At 41.4% G+C, this 26,261-nt stretch overlaps 1 protein-coding gene across 1 annotated transcript in view; it reads left to right on the top strand.

The window, feature by feature from the left end:
- Positions 1-10,428: 10,428 nt before the first annotated feature.
- Positions 10,429-26,261, top strand: part of POU2F3 (POU class 2 homeobox 3) — a 129,000-nt gene continuing 113,167 nt past the window's right edge. Inside the window, exon 1 of the mRNA XM_073657847.1 lies at positions 10,429-10,580. Within this exon, the coding sequence (XP_073513948.1) occupies positions 10,553-10,580 (28 nt within the window). The 5' untranslated portion in view covers positions 10,429-10,552. The remainder of the gene's footprint in view (positions 10,581-26,261) is intronic.

The raw sequence follows: 26,261 nt of genomic DNA on the forward strand, positions 1-26,261 counted from the left end.
ACTCCAAGAAATGGGCAACATTGAGGACTGTAGATGCAGTGGTTGGCCAAGGAAACTTGTGCAGCAGATGAAAGACGCATCATGCGTATTTCTATTCAAAATCAGAATATGTCCTGTAGTGCCATCAGCTCAGAACTGGGTCCCAGCTACACCCATCCACTGTTTGGAGAAGACTGCCAGAAGTGGTCTTCATGGAAGAATTGTGGCCAAAATCCCTACTTTATACATTGAAACAAGGCCAAAAGACTAAACTATGCACAAAAACATAGGTGCTGGGGTGCAGAAAAATAGCAGCAGGTGAAAATGTGAAATATCTGGCGATAACAGAAGACAGTTTATTTGTGAAGGACTGGCGAGCGGTATAATAATAAGTGTCTGCAGACAGCAATGAAGAATGGTAGAAGTTCTTTGCAAGTTTAGGATTGTATCTCTGCAAATGGACTTGGGAATTTGGTCAAAATTAACCCTTTAAAGGGAATCTGTCACCCCCTGGGACGTATATAACCTATTAATATGGGCATACAGGTGATAGAAATGTTAATCTAGTCCTATCTGTATGCCTCATATTAATGGTCTTGTTTTGTGAAATCTTATATTTTATCTTTATGTTAATGGTTCCTTCCCAGCCCCAGACCGGAAGGAATCCCCACCTCCTGTCTTTATTATTATAGCTCCTCCCTTCCCTGCATGTCAGTGTCCTGTGACGTGCAGTTGCGGCGCTGTAATCTCGCGCTTGCAGTTTGAACTCCCTCCATGATAATCCCTTCTATGGGAGAAAGTCTCGGTGACTTGATGGTACATGCGCAGAAGATAAAGGAATACACTAGTCTGTGATCTTCTGTGCAGGCGCCGTCGAGTCACGGAGACTTTCTCCCATAGAAGGGAGGATCATGGAGGGAGTTTAACGCTCAGGCCCAACTGCACACCACAGGACACTGTAACGTGCAGGGGAGGGGGGAGCTATTAAAATGAAGACAGGAGGGGGGGATTCCTTCCGGCCCCGGAGCCTGGAAGGGATCATTAACATAAAGATAAAATATAAGATTTCACAAAACAAGACCATTAATATGAGGCAAAGAGGTAGGACTAGATTTACATTTCTATCACCTGTATGCCCATATTGATAGGTTATATACTGTATGTCGCAGGGGTGACAGATTCCCTTTATGGATCAGGCAATTTCTCATATTTGCATTTCCACTAATCCAAGAGCCGACATAGCTATATTAGGTCTTGTTTTATTGCAAGATGAGTTGTAGTTTTTGAATGACCGTATTCATTTTACTTTACAATGTATTGGAAAATGTATGAAAACTTTAAAGTGCTGTGAAATTGCGAAAAAAAACCACGCAATTTTGAAATGACTTGCTCTCGTGATTTACCATGTTAGTACAATTAAGGAAATACCAAACTTGGACATTTTTTTTTATTACTTTAGCTATGAAAAAAATGGAAATTTGTAAAATAATTTTTTTGTTTGCTTTCAAGACCCGTAACTTTTATTTTTTTGTCACTGTAATTGTGTGGAAACTTGTTGTTTATGTGTCTGACTTGTTATTGATACCATTTTGGGGTAGATTTGATGCTTCTTATTGCATTTTTATTTTTGGAGTTATGGCAACTGAAAAACTGAAATTCTGGAATTTCTATTTTTTTTTCTCTTTATGCTTTTTAGAAAATTGGTTGATTAGATTTATATTTTGATAGATAAAACTTTTACAGATGGGGCGATACCACATATGTTTAATTTTATTTTTTGTAATTTTTTAAGCATATTTATTTTTAAATAGGGGGGAAGGATTGTAATTCGAATTTATGTATTTTTAAAGTTTTTACATTTTTCTTTTAACTTTTTTTTTAAGTCCCCTTAGGGGACTTGAACCTGCGATTGTCTGATTGCTTATACTTTATACTGCAAAACTACTGGTAGGCTCAGGTGTCTTCAGCAGACCCCGGCTGTCAAGGTAACTCATCAGCACTCTGTGATTACACATGGAATGGTGCGCCCCCAAAGCCACGTGCTGCAAATGCCACTCTCAGAGATTGTCAGCGGCATTTAAAAGATTTAGAGCAATGAGCATAGCTCAGCTTTACAGATGAGGGAATATTTTCAAGTGGAATTGAATTGTACTCAAATTTTCTAAAAATCTGCAATTACCAAAATGCGTATGTTTAGTAATTCTCTGGCCACCATTTTTTTGAACCATAAAGAGCCATCAAAAGATTCTAAAAAAAATTTTTGAATTCTTATACCCACCTCTGAGGGTTCTCTGCTTGTGACAGTCACCCGTCCAGTCCTTGCTGCCTCTTCTGATTTCTGCCACTGGCATTAAAATCCCTGGGACTCTCACAATAAGCCAGGACTTCTGGCTCTGATGAGGCTCAGGACAGTTCTAAGCATGCGCATGCCAGGTCATGGCACATGTCGTGACGTCATGACATCGTGAACTTTCGCGCACTTGCTCAGAATCCTCCTGGGCCTTCGAAATTGAACCAGGACTTCTGGATTTCAGAACGAGCTGTGAGGATTAGGAATAGAGTATAAGGATTTTTCTTATTTTTTACATATTATGTTTATTATGCTCTAGGGTCTATAGAGACCCCAGAGCATAGTACGGGCTAAACAGATAACTTCTCTGCAAATCGGATTCCTCTGGATAAATGCACTAAAAAGCAAATTTGAATTTTACCTGATCCACTCATCTCTACTCAGCTCCACTCGGTGCTGTTAGAGGCAGATAATGGCCGTTGTAACACAGCCATCATCTGCTTGGAATGGGCTGGCTCAGCTCCTGAGCCTGCTCCATGCTCCTGCTCTTGACTTGTGTCGTACATGTACAGCATTCATAGCCAAGGAGGTAATGGTATCCTCCATGCTGAGAAATAAAGGTAGACACCACCATTCAAAAAATTTCAGTGAAAACCATGAGTCAAAAAAGAACAATGACTTAAAAACCTGCAAATGATGAATCGGGCCCTTAAAGTTAGAGATTTACCAGGATTCATTTTATTTTATAGGCATCCTCTGCTTAAAAATAACAAAAAAAGGCATACTTACCATTTGCTGCTCCAGCGCTACCTCTCTGCTGCTGCCTCAGCATTTGTTGACATGGCTGCAGTGATTATGTCACAACTACAAAATGTGAACACTGCAGCCAATCATTGAGCTCAGTAATCGTGCTGATGTAGAAGATGCCTATAAAATGGAAACAATTATCCTGGAAAACACATGTGAAAATAGTGTTTGGCAAACACTGTAACAAAAAAAAAAGGTGTGCCTTAGTAATATACTGTATACAGTGGGGAAAATAAGTATTTAATACACTGCCAATTTTGCAAGTTTTCCCACCTACAAAGAATGGAGAGGTCTGCAGTTTTTATCGTAGGTACACTTCACCTGTGAGAGACAGAATCTAAAAATAAAAAACAGAAAATGACATTGTATGATTTTTACATACCTAATTTGCATTTTTTTGCATGAAATAAGTATTTGATCACCTACAAACCAGCAAGAATTCTGGCTCTCACAGACCTGTTAGTTTTTCTTTAAGAAGCCCTCCAACTCTGAATTCATTACCTGTATTAATTGCACCTGTTTGAACTCATTACTTGCATAAAAGACACCTGTCAGCACAGTCAATCAATCACACTCCAACCTTTCCACCATGGCCAAGACCAAAGAGCTATCTAAGGACACCAGGGACAAAATTGTAGACCTGCACAAGGCAGGGATGGGCTACAAGACAATAGGCAAGCAACTTCGTGAGAACGCAACAACTGTTGGCACAATTATTGGAAAATAGAAGAAACACAAAATGACTGTCAGGCTGTGTGCCCACGATGCAGATTTAATGCATTTCCACGGCGGCATTTCCGCCGCAGAAATGCATTACAATCGATTGTTAAGATGTCTGCCATGTTTCCCAATGATAATCCGCATGTGCTGTGCACATGCTGCGGAAATTTCCGCTGCTGATTATCATTGCAGAAAAATTCGCAGCACAACCAAATTTGGGCGCGATTTTGCGCCCATTGACTTGCATTGAACCGCATAACATGCGGTTCAATGCGTGGATGGTACCCGGGTCTGGAGAAGAGGAGACTCTCATCCGACCCGGGTACCATCGTACCTGCAAGTTAAAAAATAATTATAAAGTAAAAAATAAAAAAAAATATTCATACTCACCTCTCCGTCGGCCCCCGATCTCCTCCCGGTGGCGATCCTCTCTCCTCGGTGGCCCGTGGTCTTCTGGCAGGACCTGCGGTGACGTCATTTAGTCAGCTGATGGTCACGCCGAGGAGAGAGGAACGCCGCCGGGAAGAGACCGGGGGCCGCCGGGGAGGTGAATATGTGGCCCCTCTGCGGGTCCAATCGCCACAGAGGTACTGCATCTCAGCCAGAGGTGTGGTGCTCGCTCTCAGGTAAGGAGGGAGCACTACCCGGGACCCACATACTTACATCCAACACCACACCACTCCATTGGGGAAGGGCGGGATTGCTCCTGAGGGAGAGCACAGACCCGGTCTGGAGGATGGAACTAGGTAGAGGAGGTGGGTGGAGGAAGTAGTTTAGGGGAGCACTAAAGGAAGGACTGAAGGTAGAAGGGACCACATAGAATGACAGTTGGTGACGTGGGTCACATGACAGAGAATATAAAAGGAAAGGTAGAAAGATCTAGAAGGGTCCTTGGAGCAAGAGCGTATCGAGTGAGGACCGTGGAAGAGAGAGTTAGTCAGTCAGAGCAGTTGGTGACAGGAGTCTGTCACAGGGAGTGAGGAGAGAACACCGGAGCAGTGAGAAAGGCTCCCGAGAGAGAGAAAGGATCTTAGGGGCACGGGAAGTGCGGAGTCCACCCGTGCGCCTGAGTTCACGCTGACCGTGAAGGGATCAGGTTGCAGTAGGGGACCGGCCCCAGACTAGTGGAGGACTACAAGGCTCAGCTAGCAAACTGAAGGTTGCGGTATCTCTAAGTGCCATAGCCAAAACCACACACATTCGCTGAAAAGGTGGCTATATAGGACCAAGGGGACAGAGAGGATGTCGCCCGACAAGGCACTGGGCCAATGGCTCGGGACACTGTGTGTGAGATGCAGGGCAGGAGGGCGAGAGCCAGCGCAGAGAGACGACCCGGGAAGGTACACAAGAAGGGGGTCCCGATCAAGTGCACCCAAGTTATCTGAGAGTTGGCTGGATCACTTCCCCGGAGGACACAGGACTCGGTGGGCTGCTATAACCTGGCTAGCCATTGTAAAAACTGTGAGTAAACACTTGAAGACTGTACCCCGCTGTGTCCTTGACTTAATTGCTGCATCACCTGCCTTGTACTACAACACCAACATTAAAGATTACCTATTTAACTGCCCTGGGGTCTAGCTCTACCCGTGGAGAGCTGAACCAACTCTGCTGCGTCACCAACGCCCCCAGTGGATCTGAACAGCAGCGGCGGCCATCTATAGCCGCATACCACGGGTGGCGTCACGAAACTTTATCCCCTAAACTTTATTCCCCTCTTTTTTCATTTATTATTGACTGCCCTAGGCCACAGACAGGGTCACGCCACCTTGACTACCTTAAAAGAACCGACTGGCCTGGCTTCCGAGTACCCCACGGCTCCCGGGGTGCACGTCAAATATTAGTTTTAATTTTTCTTTTTACTTTTTAATTCTTTTTATGCACGATTTGAAGCAGAAATCTCCTCATAAGTTGGTCACACAATACAGTTGCATGGATTTATATTGTGTGACCAACTTGTCAAGCCCTTTTCCAAGTGATGCTCAAAATCGCTTGGAAAACCGCTTTAAAAAAATGCATGCATAAACGCATGTAAAAACGCTTGAAAAACGCTGAAAAAACTCAAAATCTGCATGCGTTTTTTCTGCCAAGGAGATGCAGAAATACTCAGGAAATTTCTGCTTCAAATCTGCATCGTGGGCACATACCCTCAATCTTCCTCGATCTGGGGCTACATATAAGAGCTCACCTCGTGGGGCAAGGAAGATTCTGAGAAAGGTCAGGAATCAGCCCAGAACTACATGGGAGGAACTGGTCAATGACCTGAAGGGAGCTGGGACCACAGTCTCAAACATTATCAACACACTACACTGTCATGGATTAAAATCCTGCAAGGCACGCAAGGTCCTGTTGCGCACACCAGCACATATCTAGGCCCAATTAAAGCTTGCTAATGACCATCTGGATGATCCAGAGGAGGCATGGGAGAAGGTCATGTGGTCAGATGAGACCAAAATAGAACTTTTTGGCATCAACTCCACTTGCCGTGTTTGGAGGAAGAAGAAGGATGAGTACAACCCAAAGAACACAGTCCCAACTGTGAAGCATGGTGGGGAAAACATCATACTTTGGGGGTGCTTTTCTGCAAAGAGGGACAGGACGACTGCACGGTATTGAAGGGAGGATGGGTGGTGTCATGTATCGCGAGATTTTGGCCAACAACCTCCTTTCCTCAGTAACTGCATTAAAGATGGGTCATGGCGGGGTCTTCCAGCATGACAATGACCCAAAACACACAGCCAGGGCAACTAAGGAGTGGCTCTGTAAGAAGCATTTCAAGGTCCTGGAGTGGCCTAGCCAGTCTCCAGACCCAAACCCAATAGAAAATCTTTTGAGGGAGCTAAAACTCAATGTTGCCCAGTGACAGCCCTGAAACCTGAAGATCTGAAGAAGATCTGTATGGAGGAGTGGGCCAAAATCCTTGCTGCAGTGCGTGCAAACCTGGTCAAGAACTACAGGAAACGTCTGACTTCTGCAATTGCAAACAAAAGTTTCTGTACCAAATACTAAGTTGTGTTATTCTATTCTATTGTATATTTCTATTGGAGATTGTAAGCTTGCGAGCAGGACCCTCACTGCTAATCTATGTAAACTGTCTTACCTTGTATTGAATTTTTTGTCTGTATATGTCACTGCTTAATTGTAAAGTGTTGTGGAATATGTTGGTGCTATTTAGATAAAAAAATATTATTATTTCTATTATATTAAACACTTACAGTGGTGTGAAAAAGTGTTTGCCCTTTCCTGATTTGTTATTCTTTTGTATGTTTGTCACACTTAAATGTTTCAGATCACAAAACTAATTTAAATAATAAACAAAGATAACACAAGTAAATACAAAATGCAGTTTTTAAATGAAGGTCTTTATTATTAAGGGAAAAAGAAATCCAAACCTACAGGGTCCTGTGTGAAAAAGTGATTGCCCCCTAAACCTAATAACTGGTTGGGCCGCCCTTAGCAGCAACAACTGCAATCAAGTGTTTGTGATAGCTGTCAATTATTTTTTTACAACGCTCTGGGGGAATTTTGGTCCACTCATCTTTGCAAAATTGTTGTAATTCAGCCACATTGGAGGATTTCCGAGCATGAACCGCCTTTTTAAGGTTATGCCACAGCATCTCAATCGGATTAAGGTCAAGACTTTGACTAGGCCACTCCAACGTCTTAATTTTGTTTTTTAAGCCATTCAGAGGTGGACTTGCTGGAGTGTTGTGGATCATTATCCTGCTGCATAACCCAAGTGTGCTTCAGCCTGTGGTCACAAACAGATGGCCGGACATGCTCCCTCAGGATTTTTTGGTAGACAGCAGAATTCATGGTTGCATTCACCACAGCAATCTTTCAGGTCCGGAAGCAGCAAAACAGCCCCAGACCATCACACTACCACCACCATATTTTACTGTTGGTATGATATTCCTTTTCTGAAATGCTGTGTTACTTCTATGCCAGATGTAATGGGACATACACCTTCCAAAAAGTTCAACTTTTGTCTTGTCAGTCCACAGAGTATTCTCCCAAATACTTGGTAATCATCAAGATGTTTTCTGGCAAAACTAAGACGAGTTTTTATGTTCTTTTTGCTCAGCAGTGGTTTTCGTCTTCGAACTTTGCCATGCATGCCATTTTTGCCAATCTCTTTCTTATGGTGGAGTCATGAACACTGACCTTAACTGAGGCAAGTGAGGCCTGCAGTTGTTGTGGGATGTTGTTGTGGTGTCTTTTGTGACCTCTTGGATTAGTTGTCACTGCACTCTTGGGGTAATTTTGGGCAGCCGGACACTCCTGGGAAGGTTCACGACTGTTCCATGTTTTAGACATTTGTGGATAATGGCTCTCACTGTGGTTCGCTGGAGTCCCAAAGCTTTAGAAATGTCTTTAGAACCTTTTCCAGACTGATAGATCTCAATTACTTTGTTTCTCATTTGTTCCTGAATTTCTTTGGATCGCAGCATGATGTCTAGCTCCTGAGCATGTTTTGGTCTACTTCACTTTGTCAGGCAGGTCCTATTTAAGTAATTTTTTTAGTTGAGAACAGATGTGGCAGCAATCAGGCCTGGTGTGGCTAAGGAAATTTAACTTAGCTTCCCAAAGATGTGAGAAACCACAGTTAATTTATGTTTTAAGGGGAATGGGGAGGGGGCAATCACTTTTTCACACAGGGCCCTGTATGTTTGGATTTCTTTTTCCCTTAAGACCTTCATTTAAAAACTGCATTTTGTGGTTACTTGTGTTATCTTTGTGTAATATTTACATTTGTTATATGATCTGAAACATGTAAGTGTGACAAACATGCAAAAGAAGAAGAAATCAGGAAGGGGTAAACACTTTTTCACACCATTGCATTTCAAGCAATAAAATGCAAATTAATAATGAAAAATCATACAATGTGATTTTCTGGATTTTATTTTTAGATTCTGTCTCTCACAGGTGAAGTGTACCTACGATAAAAATTACAGCCCTCTCCATTCTTTGTAGGTGGGAAAACTTGCAAAATCAGCAGAATATCAAATACTTATTTTCCCCGCTGTTTGTGATGACAAGACTTCATACAGCTTTAATAGCAAAAATAGAAAAATAAAAAAATGCTATTACTATAAATCATTTGTTTTCACACCAAAAATTAATCAGTGGAACAAACAAATCCAAAGGAAGAAAGTGTGTTTTCACCTCCTTGTCGTGTAGCAGGTGAAGCATTGTGTAGACTGTTACAACTACTTTTTGCTATCCTTCCAGATTATGCAGGATCAGTTACCCTGGTGACATATGCAAAGTATGGAGAAAAGCATCGGCCATATATTTTAATCTTTGAATTCAGGTTTTTCATTCAGTCCCATTACCATAGGTATATAAACTCCAGCCTTATATCACCAAGCACAATGTTAAGTGTTGGATGGTGGTGTAAAGCAGCCACCACTTGATTTTGGAGGAGTGAGAACATGTTCTGTGGAATGACTTCTCTATCTAGCAGATTGATGGATGAGTCTGGGTTAACGCCAGGAGAACGTTACCTGCCTGGCTGCATTGTGCCAGTTGTATGGTGGAGGAGGAATAACTCCATGTTGTATTTCAGGGATCAGTCTCTCTGTTCCAATAAAGGGAATTCGTAATGGTTTAATTTTGCATTTTGGACAATTGTAGCTTCCTCCTTTGTGGGAACAGTGTGGTAAAGGCCATTTCTGCTCCACATAACTGTGCCCCAAAGCAATGCCTATAAAGTCATGGTTGGGTGAGTTTGGTGTGGAAGATCCTGAGTGGTCACATGGAGTCCTGACCTCAACCCCATCCAACACCTTTGGGACAAATTAGAATGGAGCCTCTGAGCCCGACCTCTCCCCAACATCAGTGTCTGACCTCACAGATCTTCTACTCAATGAATGGACACAAATTCCCACAGACAGCTCCATAATCTCCTAGAAATCCTTCACAGAAGAAAGGGCGCTGTTATATCTGCACATGGACCGACTTAATATTAACTCCTATGGATTTACAATGAGACGTCACAAAAGATCCTTTAAGTGTGATCTGTCTATATAGTGTAGATCGGTAGAAGAACTGTAGACACCATTTGGGTTTTTTTTTTAATGAAAACTATTTGCAGATTTGCCCTATCTCTTACATTAGATGCACTGCAGGAATCAGAATAAAGAGGTGGCTATGCTGCAGCTTCTGCATTTACCATGAAAAATGGTTAATTGTAACTGATTGTATGCTCAAAGTCTAAAGAATCACAAAATGTACCTTATATTGTACCTGATTAGATATAATGATCACAAAATATGAAGCATGCAATCATTTTAGACCATGGTCCTCATAAATGTGATAGACTTTGCTTGGCTGTTCCAGCTGTGGGACAGATCTCTTGCAATATCAGTTACTTTCAGGCATCCTAATAATATGGAGGTGAGAATTTCGAACAGAATGCATGTTCCCGGCTGCAGCCAGTAGGTGTCAGTATTGTCAGAGCTCAGGAGCACAGGTGGTAGGTGCAGAGCAGCAGAGCCAGGTGCCGACCCTACCAGTCCCAGCTGCCAGCTGCTCCCATCGCTGCTTCCTCCTCTCCTGGCTCACTCTTGCTATGCAAATAGGTGCTGTGCTTTGCATTGGCCCCCGGCCAGAGGCGCAGGATGTTGGCTTGCATGGAAGAGGTGTGGTGGCTTCTTTAAACTGGAATTCCGTCTTCCCTCTTAGTGCCAGCATCTGCCACCTCCATGCCATCCTCAGCAGGCAGCAGAAACAGCGACAAGCCTGCAAGCCAGCAGCATGGTCACTGTGGAGTACAGTCGCCCAGGTACGCACACTGCTTATCATGCCTCACACTGGTAACAGCTGGCACCTGCCCTCTGTGCCCCACTCCCTGAGTGATAACTGGAGTGAAGGAAATACTGCATCAGTAACATCTGTGCTAGTTGTGAAACAAAGGTGCCCTCTTCCTGACATGCATGGTGTGAGGAGGGGCACAGGAGTGATGATGGGCACAGGAGTGATGATGGGCACAGGAGTGATGATGGGCACAGGGGTGATGATGGGCACAGGAATCATGATGGGCACAGGAATCATGATGGGCATGGGAGTGATGATGGGCACAGGAGTAATGGGCACAAAAGTGATGATGGGCACAGGGGTGATGAGTGGTGACACAGAAGTGTAGGGCACAGGTATTATGATGGGTATATGTGTAATGATGGGCACAGGGGTGATAGCAGGTGCAGGAGAGATAGCAGGTACAGGAGAGATAGCAGGTACAGGAGTGATGATGGGCACAGGACAGATAGCGGGTACAGGAGTGAGAATGGGCACAGGAGAGATAGCGGGTACAGGAGTGAGAATGGGCACAATAATGATGATGGACACAGGAGTAAAGACTTCTCTTAATCAGCAGATTTTTATCAATAGATACTATGAGATAAAAAGATAGCAATGATGAGAATGTGATGTACAATAATAGTAAAAGTCATATGACAATTATTACAGGATTATTATTAAATCCATTAGTTTATAATATGTTCTAACAAGGATATACTTGTAAATGTAAGATAATATTGCCAGTACTATTAATACTAATACTATATCATTGTTATTTTATATTGCTGACAAGTAAATGGGTAGAGAAATAAAAGCAGCACTTTTCATGCAAAAATGGGTTAAACTAATCATCAAAACATCTTGAATACAAATACATTAAATAGGGGCAGAACTCCAAAGTCAGATGGTGAGAAAAAAAGGTTTTAATAAGCCCATGCGACATTCTGGCTCAAAATATCACAGGCTTTCTCAGAAACATCGCATGGGCTGATTAAAATCTGTTTTCTCACCATCTGACTTTAGAGTGCTGCCCCCATTTTTTTCAAGATAGATATATCGATCTAGAGAAAGATAGATAGATAGATAGATAGATAGATAAATAACTATAAGATAGATAGATAGATAAATAACTATAAGATAGATAGATAAATATAAGATAGATAAATATTAAATAGAGAGAATGAAAAAGAGATAAATTAATATAAGATACAGAAAATTGATTAGATAGATAGATAGCTACTGTAGATAGATAGATAGATAGATAGATAGATAGATAGATAGATAGATAGAATATGTAGTTAGAAGGCTGGACCACCCCTGGGACTTTCTAAAAGTTGTACTGGTTACTTTATAATTTAACTTTTTTTTTGTGTGTGTTCCAAGATCAATTTCGGAGAAAAATAACTTTAGAAAGCTCTTACCATTATATACAGTGGATATAAAACGTCTACACACCCCTGTTAAAATGTCAGGTTTTTGTCATGTAAAAAAAATTATACCAAGAAGAATCATTTCAGAACCTTTAAAGGAGTTGTCCGGTCCAAAACAATAAGTCTGCGTATATGACTGCAGACTTATGAATCCCTCAGCGTGCACATTGTGCACTGTGGGGTTTCGCCGGTTTTTGAGTCGGGACCAGAGGGTACGTATGGGTTATACATACTCCCCGACAGCGGGCGCAACCTCGCTTCCATACACTTGTGGCCCTCTAGTTGGTCACGCCCACTGGAGGGCCACATCACTAGATGGGGCGCGGCCTCGCTATATACAAGTGCATGGAGCGAGGCCATGCCCACTAGACAGCTTCTGCCCAGGGGTATATACAGTATAACGCATACATACCCTCCGGTCCCGGGTCATAAACCGGCGATTCCCCTCAGCACACAGTGCGTGCACTAGGGGGATTCATAAGTCTGCAGTCACACAGATCGACTGCAAACTTATTGATTTGGACAACCCATTAATGTCACCCATAATCTGTATCTGTTCTGAGAAGCAAACTGAAATCATTTTGAAGGGAGAAATAAAAATAAAAGAACTGAAATATTGTGGTTGCATAAGTGTAAAGACCCCCTCTAATAATGGGGATGCGGTTTTGTTCAGAATTAGGAAATCACATTTAGGACTCACTCTCATCTGCGTAAAAAAAAATTGCTCCAATGTTGATCCAGAAAAATAAGACGAGTTTCATATGAGTGTCATACGAGTACAGTGCAATTTTTCTCAACTAGCATTCGCATGACATCCGTATGCAATACATTTTTAACATAATATTTTACATACAGTAATCTTTATGTAATTTAAAGCTAGTTTTCTAAGTAATAAGGGAATCTTATATACAGAGATAGATACAGAGAGAGATAGATAAATGTCCATCAGATATTTAATTAGCTCTGCGGAGCTTATCCAGCAGCTTTTTAGGAATAAATTAAAAAAATGGCATGGAGTCCCCCCTATTTTTAATAACCAGCTAAGGGTAAGCAGACAGCCGTGAGCTGGTCTTAATAGTCTGGGAAGGGGCCAATATTCATGGACCTTCCCAGTCTATTAATATCAGCTCATAGCTGTCTGCTTAGCCTTTACTAGTTATTAAAAAGGGGGACCCTAAAAAAAATTACATGGTGGCCCCCTTATTTTTAATAACCATCAAAGGGAAAGCAGGCAGCTGTGGGTTGATATTAATAAGCTGGGAAGGGCCATGGATAGTGGCCCCTTTCCTGCCTAATAGAATCGCCCTTCTGGCGCTTAGCCCCGGCTCTTCCAGGTTGCCCTGGTGCGTTGGAAATGGGGGAAATGGTTTTGGGGTTGATGTCAGCTGTGTTATGACCGCTGACATCAAGCCCAGGGGTTAGGAACAGAGAAGTGTTTATCAGACACCCCCATTATTAACTCTGTAGTTAAAAGAAACAAAACACACACACAAGTTCTTTATTTGTAAAAAACACTCCCCAACAATTACCCTCTTTTACCTATTTATTACCCTAAGGTCCGCCGAAGTCCATATGGAGGTTCCACGATGATCCTCATCTTCTTCGTCTAGTCTATGGAGCCCTGTTCAGAGAATGTAGCTCCATAGACTAGAGCTGCAGCCACTGCCAGGTCTCACACTGCATAGCGCGAGAACCCGGCTGCTGTGATGAGCGGTGACGTCAGTAAGATTATTGCAGTCCACAGCTACTGAGCAGCAGTAACCTTACTGACGTCACCGCTTGCAATGTGAGAACTTACTCTTCAGTGTGAGAACCGGCACCAGGGCAATCGGGAAGAGGCGAGGCTAAGCGCCAGAATTGGCGCATCTAAAGGATGCACCATTTCTGGGGCTGCTGAGGGCTGGTCTTATTAAGCTGGGAAGGAGCCAATATCCATGTCCCTTCCCAAACTATTAAGACCAGTTCAAAGCTGTCTGCTTTCCCTTAGTTGGTTATTAAAAATAAGGGGGACCCCAAGCTATTTTTTCATTTATTTTTTAATTTATTAGCTAAATACATGTACAGTAAACTACACACGCAAAAACACTGATTATATATCTGATTGACATATTTCTATCTATTCTATCTAGAGATCTGTTCTATTCTGACGGTTCAGGCTGTAAATTTACTGTATTTGGCTGATGAAATGTTGGGTTTCCTTTGAGATGTGTGCGTAAAAATCAGACGGCACACGCATGGATTGTGTGCTGTGTGATTTTTTTTCTCGCACCCATTGACTTGCATTGGCAAGTCCCGTCCTATATATGCTGCCAGTCTCGCATCATGCTACGATTTTTTCCTCATCCAGATTCCAGGTGAGAAAAAAAATCACAGAACAGCACTAAGGCATTGAAGCATATTAGTCAGAGTGCAATCTGATTGTTATCAGATTGCGCTTGTCCGATTTATACGCAGATGAGAACGAGCGCTTAAACTCATGTTAAAGGGAATCTGTCAGTAGGTTCAACCCTCTTAAAGAAGTTGTCTACTACTTGGACAACCCCTGTTCATACCCCACACTTGGCCCCCATAAAATAATAAAGCTTATACTCACCTCCCGGCACCATTCCTGCCCTATCTTCACTCGCTCTCCCATTCTGTTGTTGTGACACGTGACTCTGGCGCCCAATCAGCGCTGGCGTCATGGTCCCCGCCTCTTGTCGAATTGAGCGTGAGGAGGAACTCTGAGATCAGTTGCAGCCCGGACTTCCTCCTCCATGCTCAATTCGACAATCCCTTTAAGCCATCTATAAGGGCATTCAGGTCATAATTAAATAAAATGACCGCTTGATATCTGCGATCTGATGTCTTATTCCAGAGTAATCCATGTATTTCTTAATTTCTAAATGAGCTGTTAAAATCTATAGGCCGGACATAGATCTCCCTGACAAACTGCCTCCAGAGTTTATTTTAAATGATTCACTTTAAGTAGTAGTCAGTTCACAGATGCTATGATTTACAGTGATTCTGATTAACCCTGTATACAGTTTAGCTGTTCTAGTAGGATTTTCTTGAAATTTTATTAGTTGTATTTTACAGCAAAAGTCATAGTCTGTAAATAGCTTACAATACAGCAAAGGGATCTCATTGTTGAAAGTTATCAGTCAAAAGAAGGGTATACAAAATTTTGCAAGGCATTAGATATACCATTGAACACTAAAGACGATTATCAAAATGTGGCTTAAATTTGACATCACAGTGACATTACCTAGAACTGGACGTCTCTAAAAAAAATTTATGAAAACACAAGAAGAATTGGTCTGGTGGGGGTTGTAAAGAGGAAACTACAACATTAAAGGAGCTGCAGGAATATCTGGCAAGTGCTGGTTGTGTACTGCATGTGACAACAATTTCCCGTATTCTTCAAGATGCCTTTTCTTACAAAGAAAAACATCCAAGCCCAGCCATGTATTGCCAAAACCATATTATGCTTTGGGGCTGTTTTGGAACCTTGGCTTTTAGCCAAGGTGGAGGTAATTATTAACAGTTCCAAATATCAGTCAGTTTTGCAACAAAACCTCCAAGCCTCTGGAAAAAGGCTGAATATGAAGAGGAATTTCACCTTTCAGCACAACAACCCTAAGAATTCCACCAAATCAACAAAAGAATGGCTTCTCCAGAAGAAGATCAAAGTTTTGTAATGGCCCAGCCAGAGACCAGACCTGAAACCAACTGAAAATCTGTGGGTGACCTGAAGAGGGCGCTGTGCACAGGAGATGCCCTCACAGTCTGACAGATTTGGAGCGCCACTGCAAGAAAGAGTGGACAAAGATTGTCTAATAGTTGGGACCTGGTAAGCGGTAAAATAGGACCTGTTGGGATCAGAGAGGGTAAGTATGATTTATTTTTCTTTTCTTTTTGAACCGGTCTGAGCCCTTTTATAATTAATATTCATAAGCTGGAAAATCCCATTAATAGGGAGTTTTGAACCTTCCCAAGTTCTGACAGCACTAAATTGATCATGAGGAAATCAATTAAAACTGGCCCATATTTAAGAAAATGACGGTAGCATGGTGTCTGCTTGGAGTTCTCCAAACACCCCCAGCCTCTGCTCTTGAGCGATGGCTTTAGTGGGCTTCTGTCTTCACGTACATCTACTATTAGTAATAATATTAGTACAAGCTGTATAATCACATCTTATTATATAGTTTGAATCGCTATATTTTTGGTGGCGAACTTTATATTTTTTCAAACTTAATTTTCTTGCTGCTAGCATTTGGGAAGGTTAATGGAGGCCCCTGGACAATTGACCCTTCTGTCCTCATAATCCAGCCCAAATCTCATGTCTTTCCATGTTCAATGAGGTTTCCAGATTTATTTTTTATCTTATATTATTGTAGTATATCTCATTTTTTTCCAGAGATATTTGAGTACATTTCATGTTATAAGAAAAATTGCTAATAATATTTTTTGGGATCAAAGATAGAAATGACAACCAGCTGGAACCCAAAATGACGTCGCAGAGGTGGAATTCAGATTTTTGCTACTCCTATAACCAAATAAAATAAATTATAATATTCTAACTACACCATATTCTTTAAAGTAGAATCTAAAGAAATATTGTATTTTATGTACTATGGTTTTCTGTGAATAGTTCAAGCAAGAATTTTGGTTTTCCACTCAATGAATGCATACCTTTCCTCCGGGGGTGCAACATATAAATCATGGCTACCCATAGAAAAGTAATTAATTAATTAGGCCCCTCCCCTATCACCTAAAAACAAAAAAATGATTTGGCGGGTCACAGTACATAAGAGCAGTCACAGAAAGGTATATCACTCAGACAGGCAGACAGGGAGAAAGACTAGTCACCCACTATGATACACCTTTCATGGCCCCCATACAGTTTGATACACCCCACATAGTATGTTGTCCACAAAAATGCCTCCTCACACATACCTCCATAGTGAATTCCCTCTCACAATTTCCCCCCACAGTACCCCCATACGCATAGTATAACGTAGTATAATGATTCCTTATGTTGTCCCTGAGTGCCCCAACACAGTATGATCACATACAGTACTTCCAACACAGTATGATGCCTAGACAGTGCTTCCAGCACAGTATGCAAGCCCCAACAGTGCTACCAACATGGTATGATTCTTCTTCAGTCACCTCCCATGGTATAATGCCCCAACATCTCCCCACACAGAGTATGGCCCCCACAGTCACCCATACAGTGTTAGTCATCCTGTTTCGGCACCAACACCAGGTGCTGCTCCCTTCTCCTATTCCCATCTCCCTTTGTTATAGTCCTTGGTGAGTATTTCCTGTAACCCATAGAATTACTTTGATATATGGTGACTGAGTATTCAGTAAGCCTTGCTTTCAGTTACCACATGTGCTCCTAGATTTTGCCTTACCAGCCATTTTTCTCAATTGGCTAATCATTTCTTCAGCAAACTCATAAAATGCATCTATCTGCATTTACTTCTTGGCTCGGACATTCAGTTACGCATTACTAAGCTGTAAGCATAACAAACTCTTCTCTGCTATAATGGTGCTTTTCACACTACAAAACTGCTACAACAGTGTGTAATCATGTATGCATGCAACAATTTGATTGTCTGCTGATCTGTGGTTCACCATTAGTCTGCTGTAAGTATAACAAAATCTTCTATTCTATACTGGTGTCATTTACACTACAAAACTGTTGCAACAGTGTGTAATTTTTTCCACAAGCAAGTACCCAATTTACCTGTTGATCATTTCTGCCTGTGGTTAACCATTTGTTTGCAGATTGCCTATATTTCTATCAGTAACATCTGTTTGCATACAACTCTGTCATTAACCAATTGTTAGCTGCAAGTCCTGCACTGACTATACATCTACACTTCCTGCATATGCCCACACTTTTGGCTATGTGTCTTCTGATGGTTCCTGCTTCACTTGTTTGCCGGCCATCCTGCGTACCCTGCTTTCCTGGTCCTTGCTGATGCCCCCACAGATCTCCACATTCAATATAATGCCCCCATAGCAAGATGGACCTACAGTACCCTCATCAAATTATAATCCCCCTATAGTTTCCCCTGAGTATAATGCCACAGCGACTCTCCCCCCCCCCCCAGTTTAATTAGACACATTATAAGGCCCCCAAAAGCATGAAGCCCTAATTGCTCCCCTAAACTTAAACTGATGCCCCACACAGTGCGTGATGCCCCTACAGTTCCCCCTACTCATTCAGCATTTTTATTTCCTGAAGAGGTTTTGAAAAATGTCTGGTGGAAATAAAAAATGCATGCCACTTCTTTGAATATGATCCTCAAGAAGTCCTCTCCAAACTAGGCTCTGTCCAATCAAAAGACTGCAAAAAGCACTTCAGGGAAAAAACACTCTTCCAAAACTCTTCAAAATTTCTTTACCACAAGGATCTGTGTTAGGACCAATTAATAATAATAATAATCTTTTTATATAGCGCCAACATATTCCACAGCGTTTTACAATTCAGACAATTTACAGACACTATCGGCACTGTCCCCATTGGGGCTCACAATTTACATTCCCTCTCAGTATGTCTTTGAAGTGTGGGAGGAAACCAGAGAACCCGGAGGAAACCCATGCAAACACGGGGAGAACATACTAACTCCTTGCATATGTTTTCCTTGGTGGGATTTGAAAACAGGACCCCAGCGCTGCAAAGCAACAGTGCTAACCACTGAGCCACCGTGCTTCTTTTTAATTTCTTTATTAATGACTTTGTGGATGAAATTGAGAGTGAAGTGTCAGCCTTTGCTGATGACACAAAACTTTGTAGTATAATAAAAACTTAGCTGATAGTACAATATCACAAAATGATCTGTATAAGATGTCGGCATGGGTAAACACTTGGCTGATGAGGTTTAATGTTGATAAATCTAGCGTAATGCACCGCGGCCAGAGTAATCCTTTTGCTGCATATACATTTATATAAGAATATTGGAAAGCTAGAGTAGGGAAAAGGTAGCAACTACATTAATAAACAGAATGGAAGGTTTCTATTACAATGAGAGAATAGAAATGTTAGACTTGTTTAGCTTAGAAAGAAAGATGTGGCAGAGGAGACCATATGTGTGTTCAATACAAAGGACTGGCACATGACTTAATCCTACCAAAAACCATGCAAAAGGACCAGCAGACATTCAGTATGTTTTCGGGCTCTTTCACACGTCCTGATATTTCTGGTATTGGAGAAACCAGTATTGGAGATATCCGTGTCCGTGTGTCCATGTTCTCCTGTGTGGCACACGTGTGACAACTGTGTGCCGCATCAGGAGCACACGTACCGGCGCTTGGGAATCAGCGATACAGTTAGCACTGTTCCCAAGCGCCGGCTGCTGAATGCTGCCATAATCATTGTTCCCTGCTGGCACTGCGATCAGCACCAGCAGGGACAATGATGAGAGTAGTAGTGCTCCCACAGTGTCCAACTGTAAAAATAAGAATAAAATAAATAAAAAATCTTATACTCACCTGATTGTCCCCCACTGTAATCCATGCAACCGATCACGCCAAGGAGCCGGGGAGAATGCCTCCTGCAGCGAATGGGCCACGGAGCTACGCTGAGCTAAGTGAGCGACAGGTCATCGCTCGGTGAGCTCAGCTCCAGGGCCCACTCGCTGCAGGAGTCATTCTCCCTGGCTCCTTGGCGTGATCGGTCGCATGGATCACAGATGGGGGACACTTAGGACAGGTGATTATAAGTTTTCTTTTATTTTATTCTTATTTTTACAGTTGGACACTGCGGGATCAGAATACTACTTTCATCATTGTCCCTGATGGTGCGGATTGCAGAGCCAGCAGGGAACAATGATGAGGGCAGCTTGGGAACAGCGCTAACTGTACACTGACTCCCAGGCGACGGCACGGGTCACACGGATGACACACGGATGTCATCAGTGTGTGGGACGTTTTGCGGCCCATGCAGCGTGTAAAAAACTGACATGTCAGAGTGTTTTGCCCATGGACAAGTGGTCCGTGAAAACACACTGACATGTGCGCAGACCCATTCATTTGACTGGGTTTGCATGTGTGTGTGTCTCCGATACGTGTGGAAGCTGTCACCACATGTACCGGAGATACTGACATGTGAAAGAGCTCTTCCAGAAAGGCGATTCCAGCATCTTACTAGGAAAGGGTTCTTTACAGTTAGAGCACTCTGGATTGCCCTACCACAGGAGGTAGTGATCGCTGACACTATAACAGCTTTTGTAAAGGGCTGGATACTTTTCTCACAACAGATGGCATTCTGGGTTATAAATAATCTAGCTATTAACAATGTATAGCGGAGAAAAGTTGAACTGATGGTCCTGTGTCTCTTTTCAACCCATATAAGTATATGTAAAACCTGTTCAGAAAACACTTGAAAAAAAGAAAAACTCATCCAAAAATTCCCCAAAACAGTAGAGTTTTGTTAATGGTTTTTGAGCTCCTAAAAAAACTGTGTGTGTGAACTTAGGTTAACAGCAGCAACAAGATCTACCTTTGATGAGCTGATTGTTTGGATGCCTATATTAATCTCTGACTGTCATTAAATGCTTGAGCTCCGTGTGGTGTTCTGTTCTGGGGTTCAGATTGATTACCATGGCAGCAGTGTGCCTACTGAAGCATTGCAAAATATAGTACATGAGTTCAAACAATTACAGGTTTAGGTCTCCCAGAGGAACAAAAATACAAAAAAAGTGAAAGTTTATAAAGTTTTAAAAATCTAAAAAGATATAAGTGTTTGAATCAATCTCCTTTTTCGATCCTAAAAAAAAAACATATTTGGTATCACAACACCTGTAAAAGTCTGATCTATGAAATTATAAAATGAATTAACCCGTATGGAAAATGCTGAAACCAAAAAATTTAAATGCCTAAATTGGCATTTTTTTGGTGATCTGGCATGAGGAATAAAATGGAATAAAATGGCATATATATTCCAAAATGGCAACAATAAGAACTACAGGTCACCACACAAAAAACACGTCCTCATACAGCTGCATCGATGGAAAAATAGAAACGTTTTGTTTCAGAAAATGGCGACACAAACTACATTTTCTTTTTTACACCACACCACTAATATCTATAAAAAGAAAAAAAGACAACACGAGTTTTGTATTGCTCTAATCCTATTGACCTGGAGACTCATGTTGCAATGTCATTTTTATCGCACAATAAATGCCGTAAAAACAAAACTCAAAACCCAAAATGATTAAAGAAAATCCCATGGGCATAATTAGTTAATCTAAGTGAGACCCTTATAGATCATTAGTGCATATAATATATAACTACATACTCCAACAGAGAAATATATGTCAAACAGGAGAAACAAATGAGTATCTCTTTTTTTTATAAAAATATACACGTTTTTATTAGAGAAATAGATTAAAAGTCACATAGAAATCACATTGAAATCACATAAAAATAGACATGATAGACAGAAATGGTAATAAACATTCCGGGTACAAGCCACAGTGACCAAAAGTTTGACTGTCACATTAATAGTAAATCTAGGATAAGGAGCAGAGGTAACATAAATAGAAATTTATATGAAGAGTTTTTTTATAGTATAGAAATTGTGCCCCAAGTAATCCTAAAATCTTCATGAATAAGAAACCTTACCCATTATTTGGGAACAAATCTGGCCCAGCCTGGAGTGCAAAAAGCTGAAGAATGCTGCGCCCCAACGCACGTTTCGCGTGCCACCCGCACGCTTTCTCAAGGGGAAGTGAGGAAATAGATCACCTGCAGGACCTTTATACCATATGACCATGTCACATGGTTTCCCGCTCACCAATAGGAGCATCCGTCCGGCGCATGCGTCAATCGCCGCACCCGCGGCACGCCCACCCCGGCCGTCAAGCCAATCACATCAGGCTCGGAGTCCAAAGGACACCCGCGCCCGCCAGGACCGACCTAAAGACGCCGGGGAGCGGCGCACACACGGGGGAGGAGAAAAGAGGCACGCGCACACTGCTCCCACAGTGAGTGCATAACAAAACAGATATAACAATTTGCTTTAAAGTGCGATTATCCAAAGGATCAGTACAAGACATTATCAAACCCTGAAGTATGGGTAATCATGAGAAGAAAAGAGGGGGAAGGGAAAACAAGAAGGAGAGGAGAATTAAGGAGCTACATTAAACAGCAAAAAGGTATATTAGCAATATAAATACATCTCTTTAAGTAAAAGGCACATATAATTGCTAGTTCAACATGCATAATGTATAGGCAGCAGTATATATAAACTGATGCAAATGCCGCCGATGTCCATCCCGACTCATCATCCTCAAATCCTCCATGCAATATCCTCATGTATACATGTGTAGGTCCATAATTCACCAAAACATGCAACCAATACCGTATAAGGGTTGATCAAAAAATAGGGTGTGGAGCAAAAAAGGTACTGCAGGTAAATCAACGGAAAAGAATCATAAATGTCAAAAATGAAAAAAATCATGAACAAAACCCATAGCGGAACTGCATTATTTTTCACTTTTTCTCACCACTTGGATTTTTTTTTTTCAGCACATTATATGGTAAAATAAATGTGGTCATTCAAACTTACAACTCTTCCTACAAAAAAAAAACAAGCCTTCATGCAGCCATATTGTTGGAAAAATAATATAGTTATGGCTTTTGGAGGAAAGGGAGGAAAGAATCTAAGTGCAAAAATTAAAAATCACTTGGTCGTGAAGAGGTTATTACCCATGTTGGCTATGCCAGTCCAGCTAGGGCGATGTAATCAGTGTGATACTTTCTCTATCCTCTCACAGTGCCGCTGTCATTTCTGGTCAGGGCTGTGTGTTAGTGCCGTTGTATCCTGTATGTGTCATCTGACTGGTAAGCATTAGGCTCGGTCACATGCGCACAGTCGCAGTAATGGTGAGCTCATGTGTACTAGACAAACATCACTGCATATACAACCCCTGGCAAAAATTATGGAATCACCGGGCTCGGAGGATGTTCAATCAGTTGTTTAATGTTGTTGAAAAAAAGCTGATCACAGACATGGCACAAAACTAAAGTCATTTCAAATGGCAACTTTAGGGCTTTAAGAAACGCTAAAACAAATCAAGATAAAAAATGTGGTACTCAGTAAGGGTAATTTTTTTCAGACCAAGCAGAGGGAAAAAATTATGGAATCACTCAATCCTGAGGAAAAAAATATGGAATCATGAAAAACAAACACACAAAAGAACACTCCAATACATCACTAGTATTTTGTGCACCACCTCTGGTTTAAATAACAGCTTGCAGTCTCTGAGGCATGGACTTAATGAGTGACAAACAGTACTCTTCATCAATCGGGCTCCAACTTTCTCTGATTGCTCTTGCCAGATCAGCTTTGCCGGTTGGAACCTTGTCATGGACCATTTTCTTCCACTTCCACCAAAGATTTTCAATTGGATTGAGATCCGGACTATTTGCAGACCATGACATTGACCTTATGTGTCTTCTTTCAAGGAATGTTTTCACAGTTTTTGCTCTATGGCAGGATGCATTATCATCTTGAAAATGATGTCATCATCCCCAAACAGCCTTTCAACTGATGGGATAAGAAAACTGACCAAAATATCAATGTAAACTTGGGCATTTATTGAAGATGTAAAGACAGCCATCTCCCCAGTGCCTTTACCAGACATGCAGCCCCATGTCATCAATGACTGTGGAAATTTGCATGTTCTCTTCATGCAGTCATCTTTATAAATCTCATTGGAATGGCACCAAACAAAAGTTCCAGCATCATCACCTTGCCCAATGCAGATTCGCAATTCATCACTGAATATGACTTTCATCCAGTCATCCACAGTCTACGATTGCTTTTCCTTAGCCCATTGTAACCTTGTTTTTTCTGTTTAGGTGTTAATGATGGCTTTTGTTTAGCTTTTCTGTATGTAAATCCCATTTCCTTTAGGCCGTTTCTTACAGTTCACAGACATTGACTCCAGTTTCCTCCCATTCGTTCCTCATTTGTTTTGTTGTGCAGTTCCTGTTTTGGAGACATATTGCTTTAAGTTTCTGGTCTTGACGCTTTGATGTCTTCCTTGGTCTACCAGTATGTTTGCCTTTAACAACCTTCCCATGTTGTTTGTATTTGGTCCAGATTTTAGACACAGCTGACTGTGAACAACCAACATCTTTTGCAACATTGCGTGATGATTTACCTTCTTTTACGAGTTTGATAACCCTCTCCTTTGTTTCAATTGACATCTCTCGTGTTGGAGCCATGATTCATGTCAGTCCACATGGTGCAACAGCTCTCCAAGGTCACTCCTTTTTAGATGCAGACTAACGAGCAGATCAAATTTGATGCAGGTGTTAGTTTTGGAAATGAAAATTCACAGGGTGATTCCATAATTTTTCCTCAGAATTGAGTGATTCCATAATTTTTTCCCTCTGCTTGGTCTGAAAAAAAATTACCCTTACTGAGTACCACATTTTTAATCTTGATTTCTTTTAGTGTTTCTTAAAGCCCTAAAGTTGCCATTTGAAATGATTTAAGTTTTGTGCCATGTCTGTGATCAGCTTTTTTTCAACGACATTAAACAACTGAATGAACATCCTCTGAGCCCGGTGACTCCATAATTTTTGCCAGGGGTTGTATGATCGTTACTAGAAGCCAAGAGTTCACATGAATAAACACAAATTTACTGTCTGTAAAGAACATTGGTGTGAAAATGTATTTGTCGCCTTCCCTTAAAACCTGTCACGCAGAGCATTAAAGAGGTTGGCTAAGATTAGAAAGGCATGGCTTCCAGAAACAGTGCGTCTACCAATGGGTTGTGTCTGGTATGGCAGCTCAGCTCCACTACCTGGACAACCCCTTCTTAAATACTATATTCCTCCTTGTAATATAAAAGCTCCTTAGTGCTTGTTCTCGCTTTGCATTTTTGCCACTTTTTTTCCATGCTTTTTTGCAGTGTTTTACAGCACCAGCAGACTTCTGAAACCTCATGCACACACTGCCTTTTTTTTCCTTGCAGATTTGAACTTTCAAAGCGTTGTTTGATTCTGCAGCGTGTCAATTCTTTTAGCATTTTAATCAAAAATGTGGCAAAAATGAACGTATTTTAAGTAGTGTTTTTTTCTGCTAACACTCTGGTTTTTCAGCAGAAAAATCTGTTGCAAATACTGAACATGCACATAGCATAATACTCATCTCCCATACTGTTGCTGTAGTGATGTTTGTACCAGACATAGCGAGACTCACGTGAGCCCTGCAGCCAATCAGCAAAGTGGGCTGCAACATTCGCATCATCCCCGGACATCCAATTTTCGTCCAAAGGAAGTGGGAGCGCAGCAGCTCAACAGAAGCCGATGATTGGCTTCAGTGCTCACGTAACGTAACAGTGTCACGCAAACATTGGGTGACCCGGTTCTAACATTATTGAAACGGCGCTGGTATGGGAAATGAGCATAAAGTATTTTTATTTTACATTAGAATTTTAATTGATCAAAGCGGTGCTGCAATACCATTTATAACCTGTGGAGTGGTGTGGCACTATTTATGGGTAAAAAAAAAAATATATAGGAATATTTTTCTAATCCTTGACAACTTCTTAAAATGTATTTATTATTAGACAATGAAATCAAAATTAAAGCTTTTTTAATTTACCGTACTACTTCATTGACTTAACCATTTTATGACTTTACTCCTTAATAGCCAGACGCCTTTTATAATTACATATTACTATTTTGGTTACTGGGATCTTATTCTTTTTTATTTTGATCTACAGTCTGTCTTTCTGGCTTTGAGTCATTGCGCGTGACTCCGGAAATTGATAGTATTAGAATGCACTGTTTATTTTTACCTATTACTTATTTTAAAACCAGGCAATGTGAACTGAGGTCTAAGATGGTAGACATGCAAGAAATAGGAGCATGTTCACACTAGCAAAAAAGAAACAAAACCTACAAAAGACAAAAGACAAAAATATATCTCATACCCTACCATCATTATATATAAATGTAAAGCAAAGTTGCATAATAAATATAGGGTACTTAGTGAACTATTTTTGATCAAAAAAAGTATACAAGCCGTCCCACCAGCGGCAAGGTGACCCTAAATTGGGACGGTACCTATACTGCCTATATTAAAAACCTTACTGTATATCAAAGTTGAAGTAATGCATATAAAAGGGTAGACAAATAGGACCGGGTCCCAACTCCAGACCACCCAGGCCCGTGGTAAGCTACATATATACCAGTCAGCTCAACAAAGGGGATGCCACACC

Source organism: Phyllobates terribilis, unplaced genomic scaffold (assembly GCF_046119375.1).
Source record: "Phyllobates terribilis strain yellow unplaced genomic scaffold, ASM4611937v1 Scaffold_12__6_contigs__length_324123572, whole genome shotgun sequence".
Lineage (NCBI taxonomy): Eukaryota > Metazoa > Chordata > Amphibia > Anura > Dendrobatidae > Phyllobates > Phyllobates terribilis.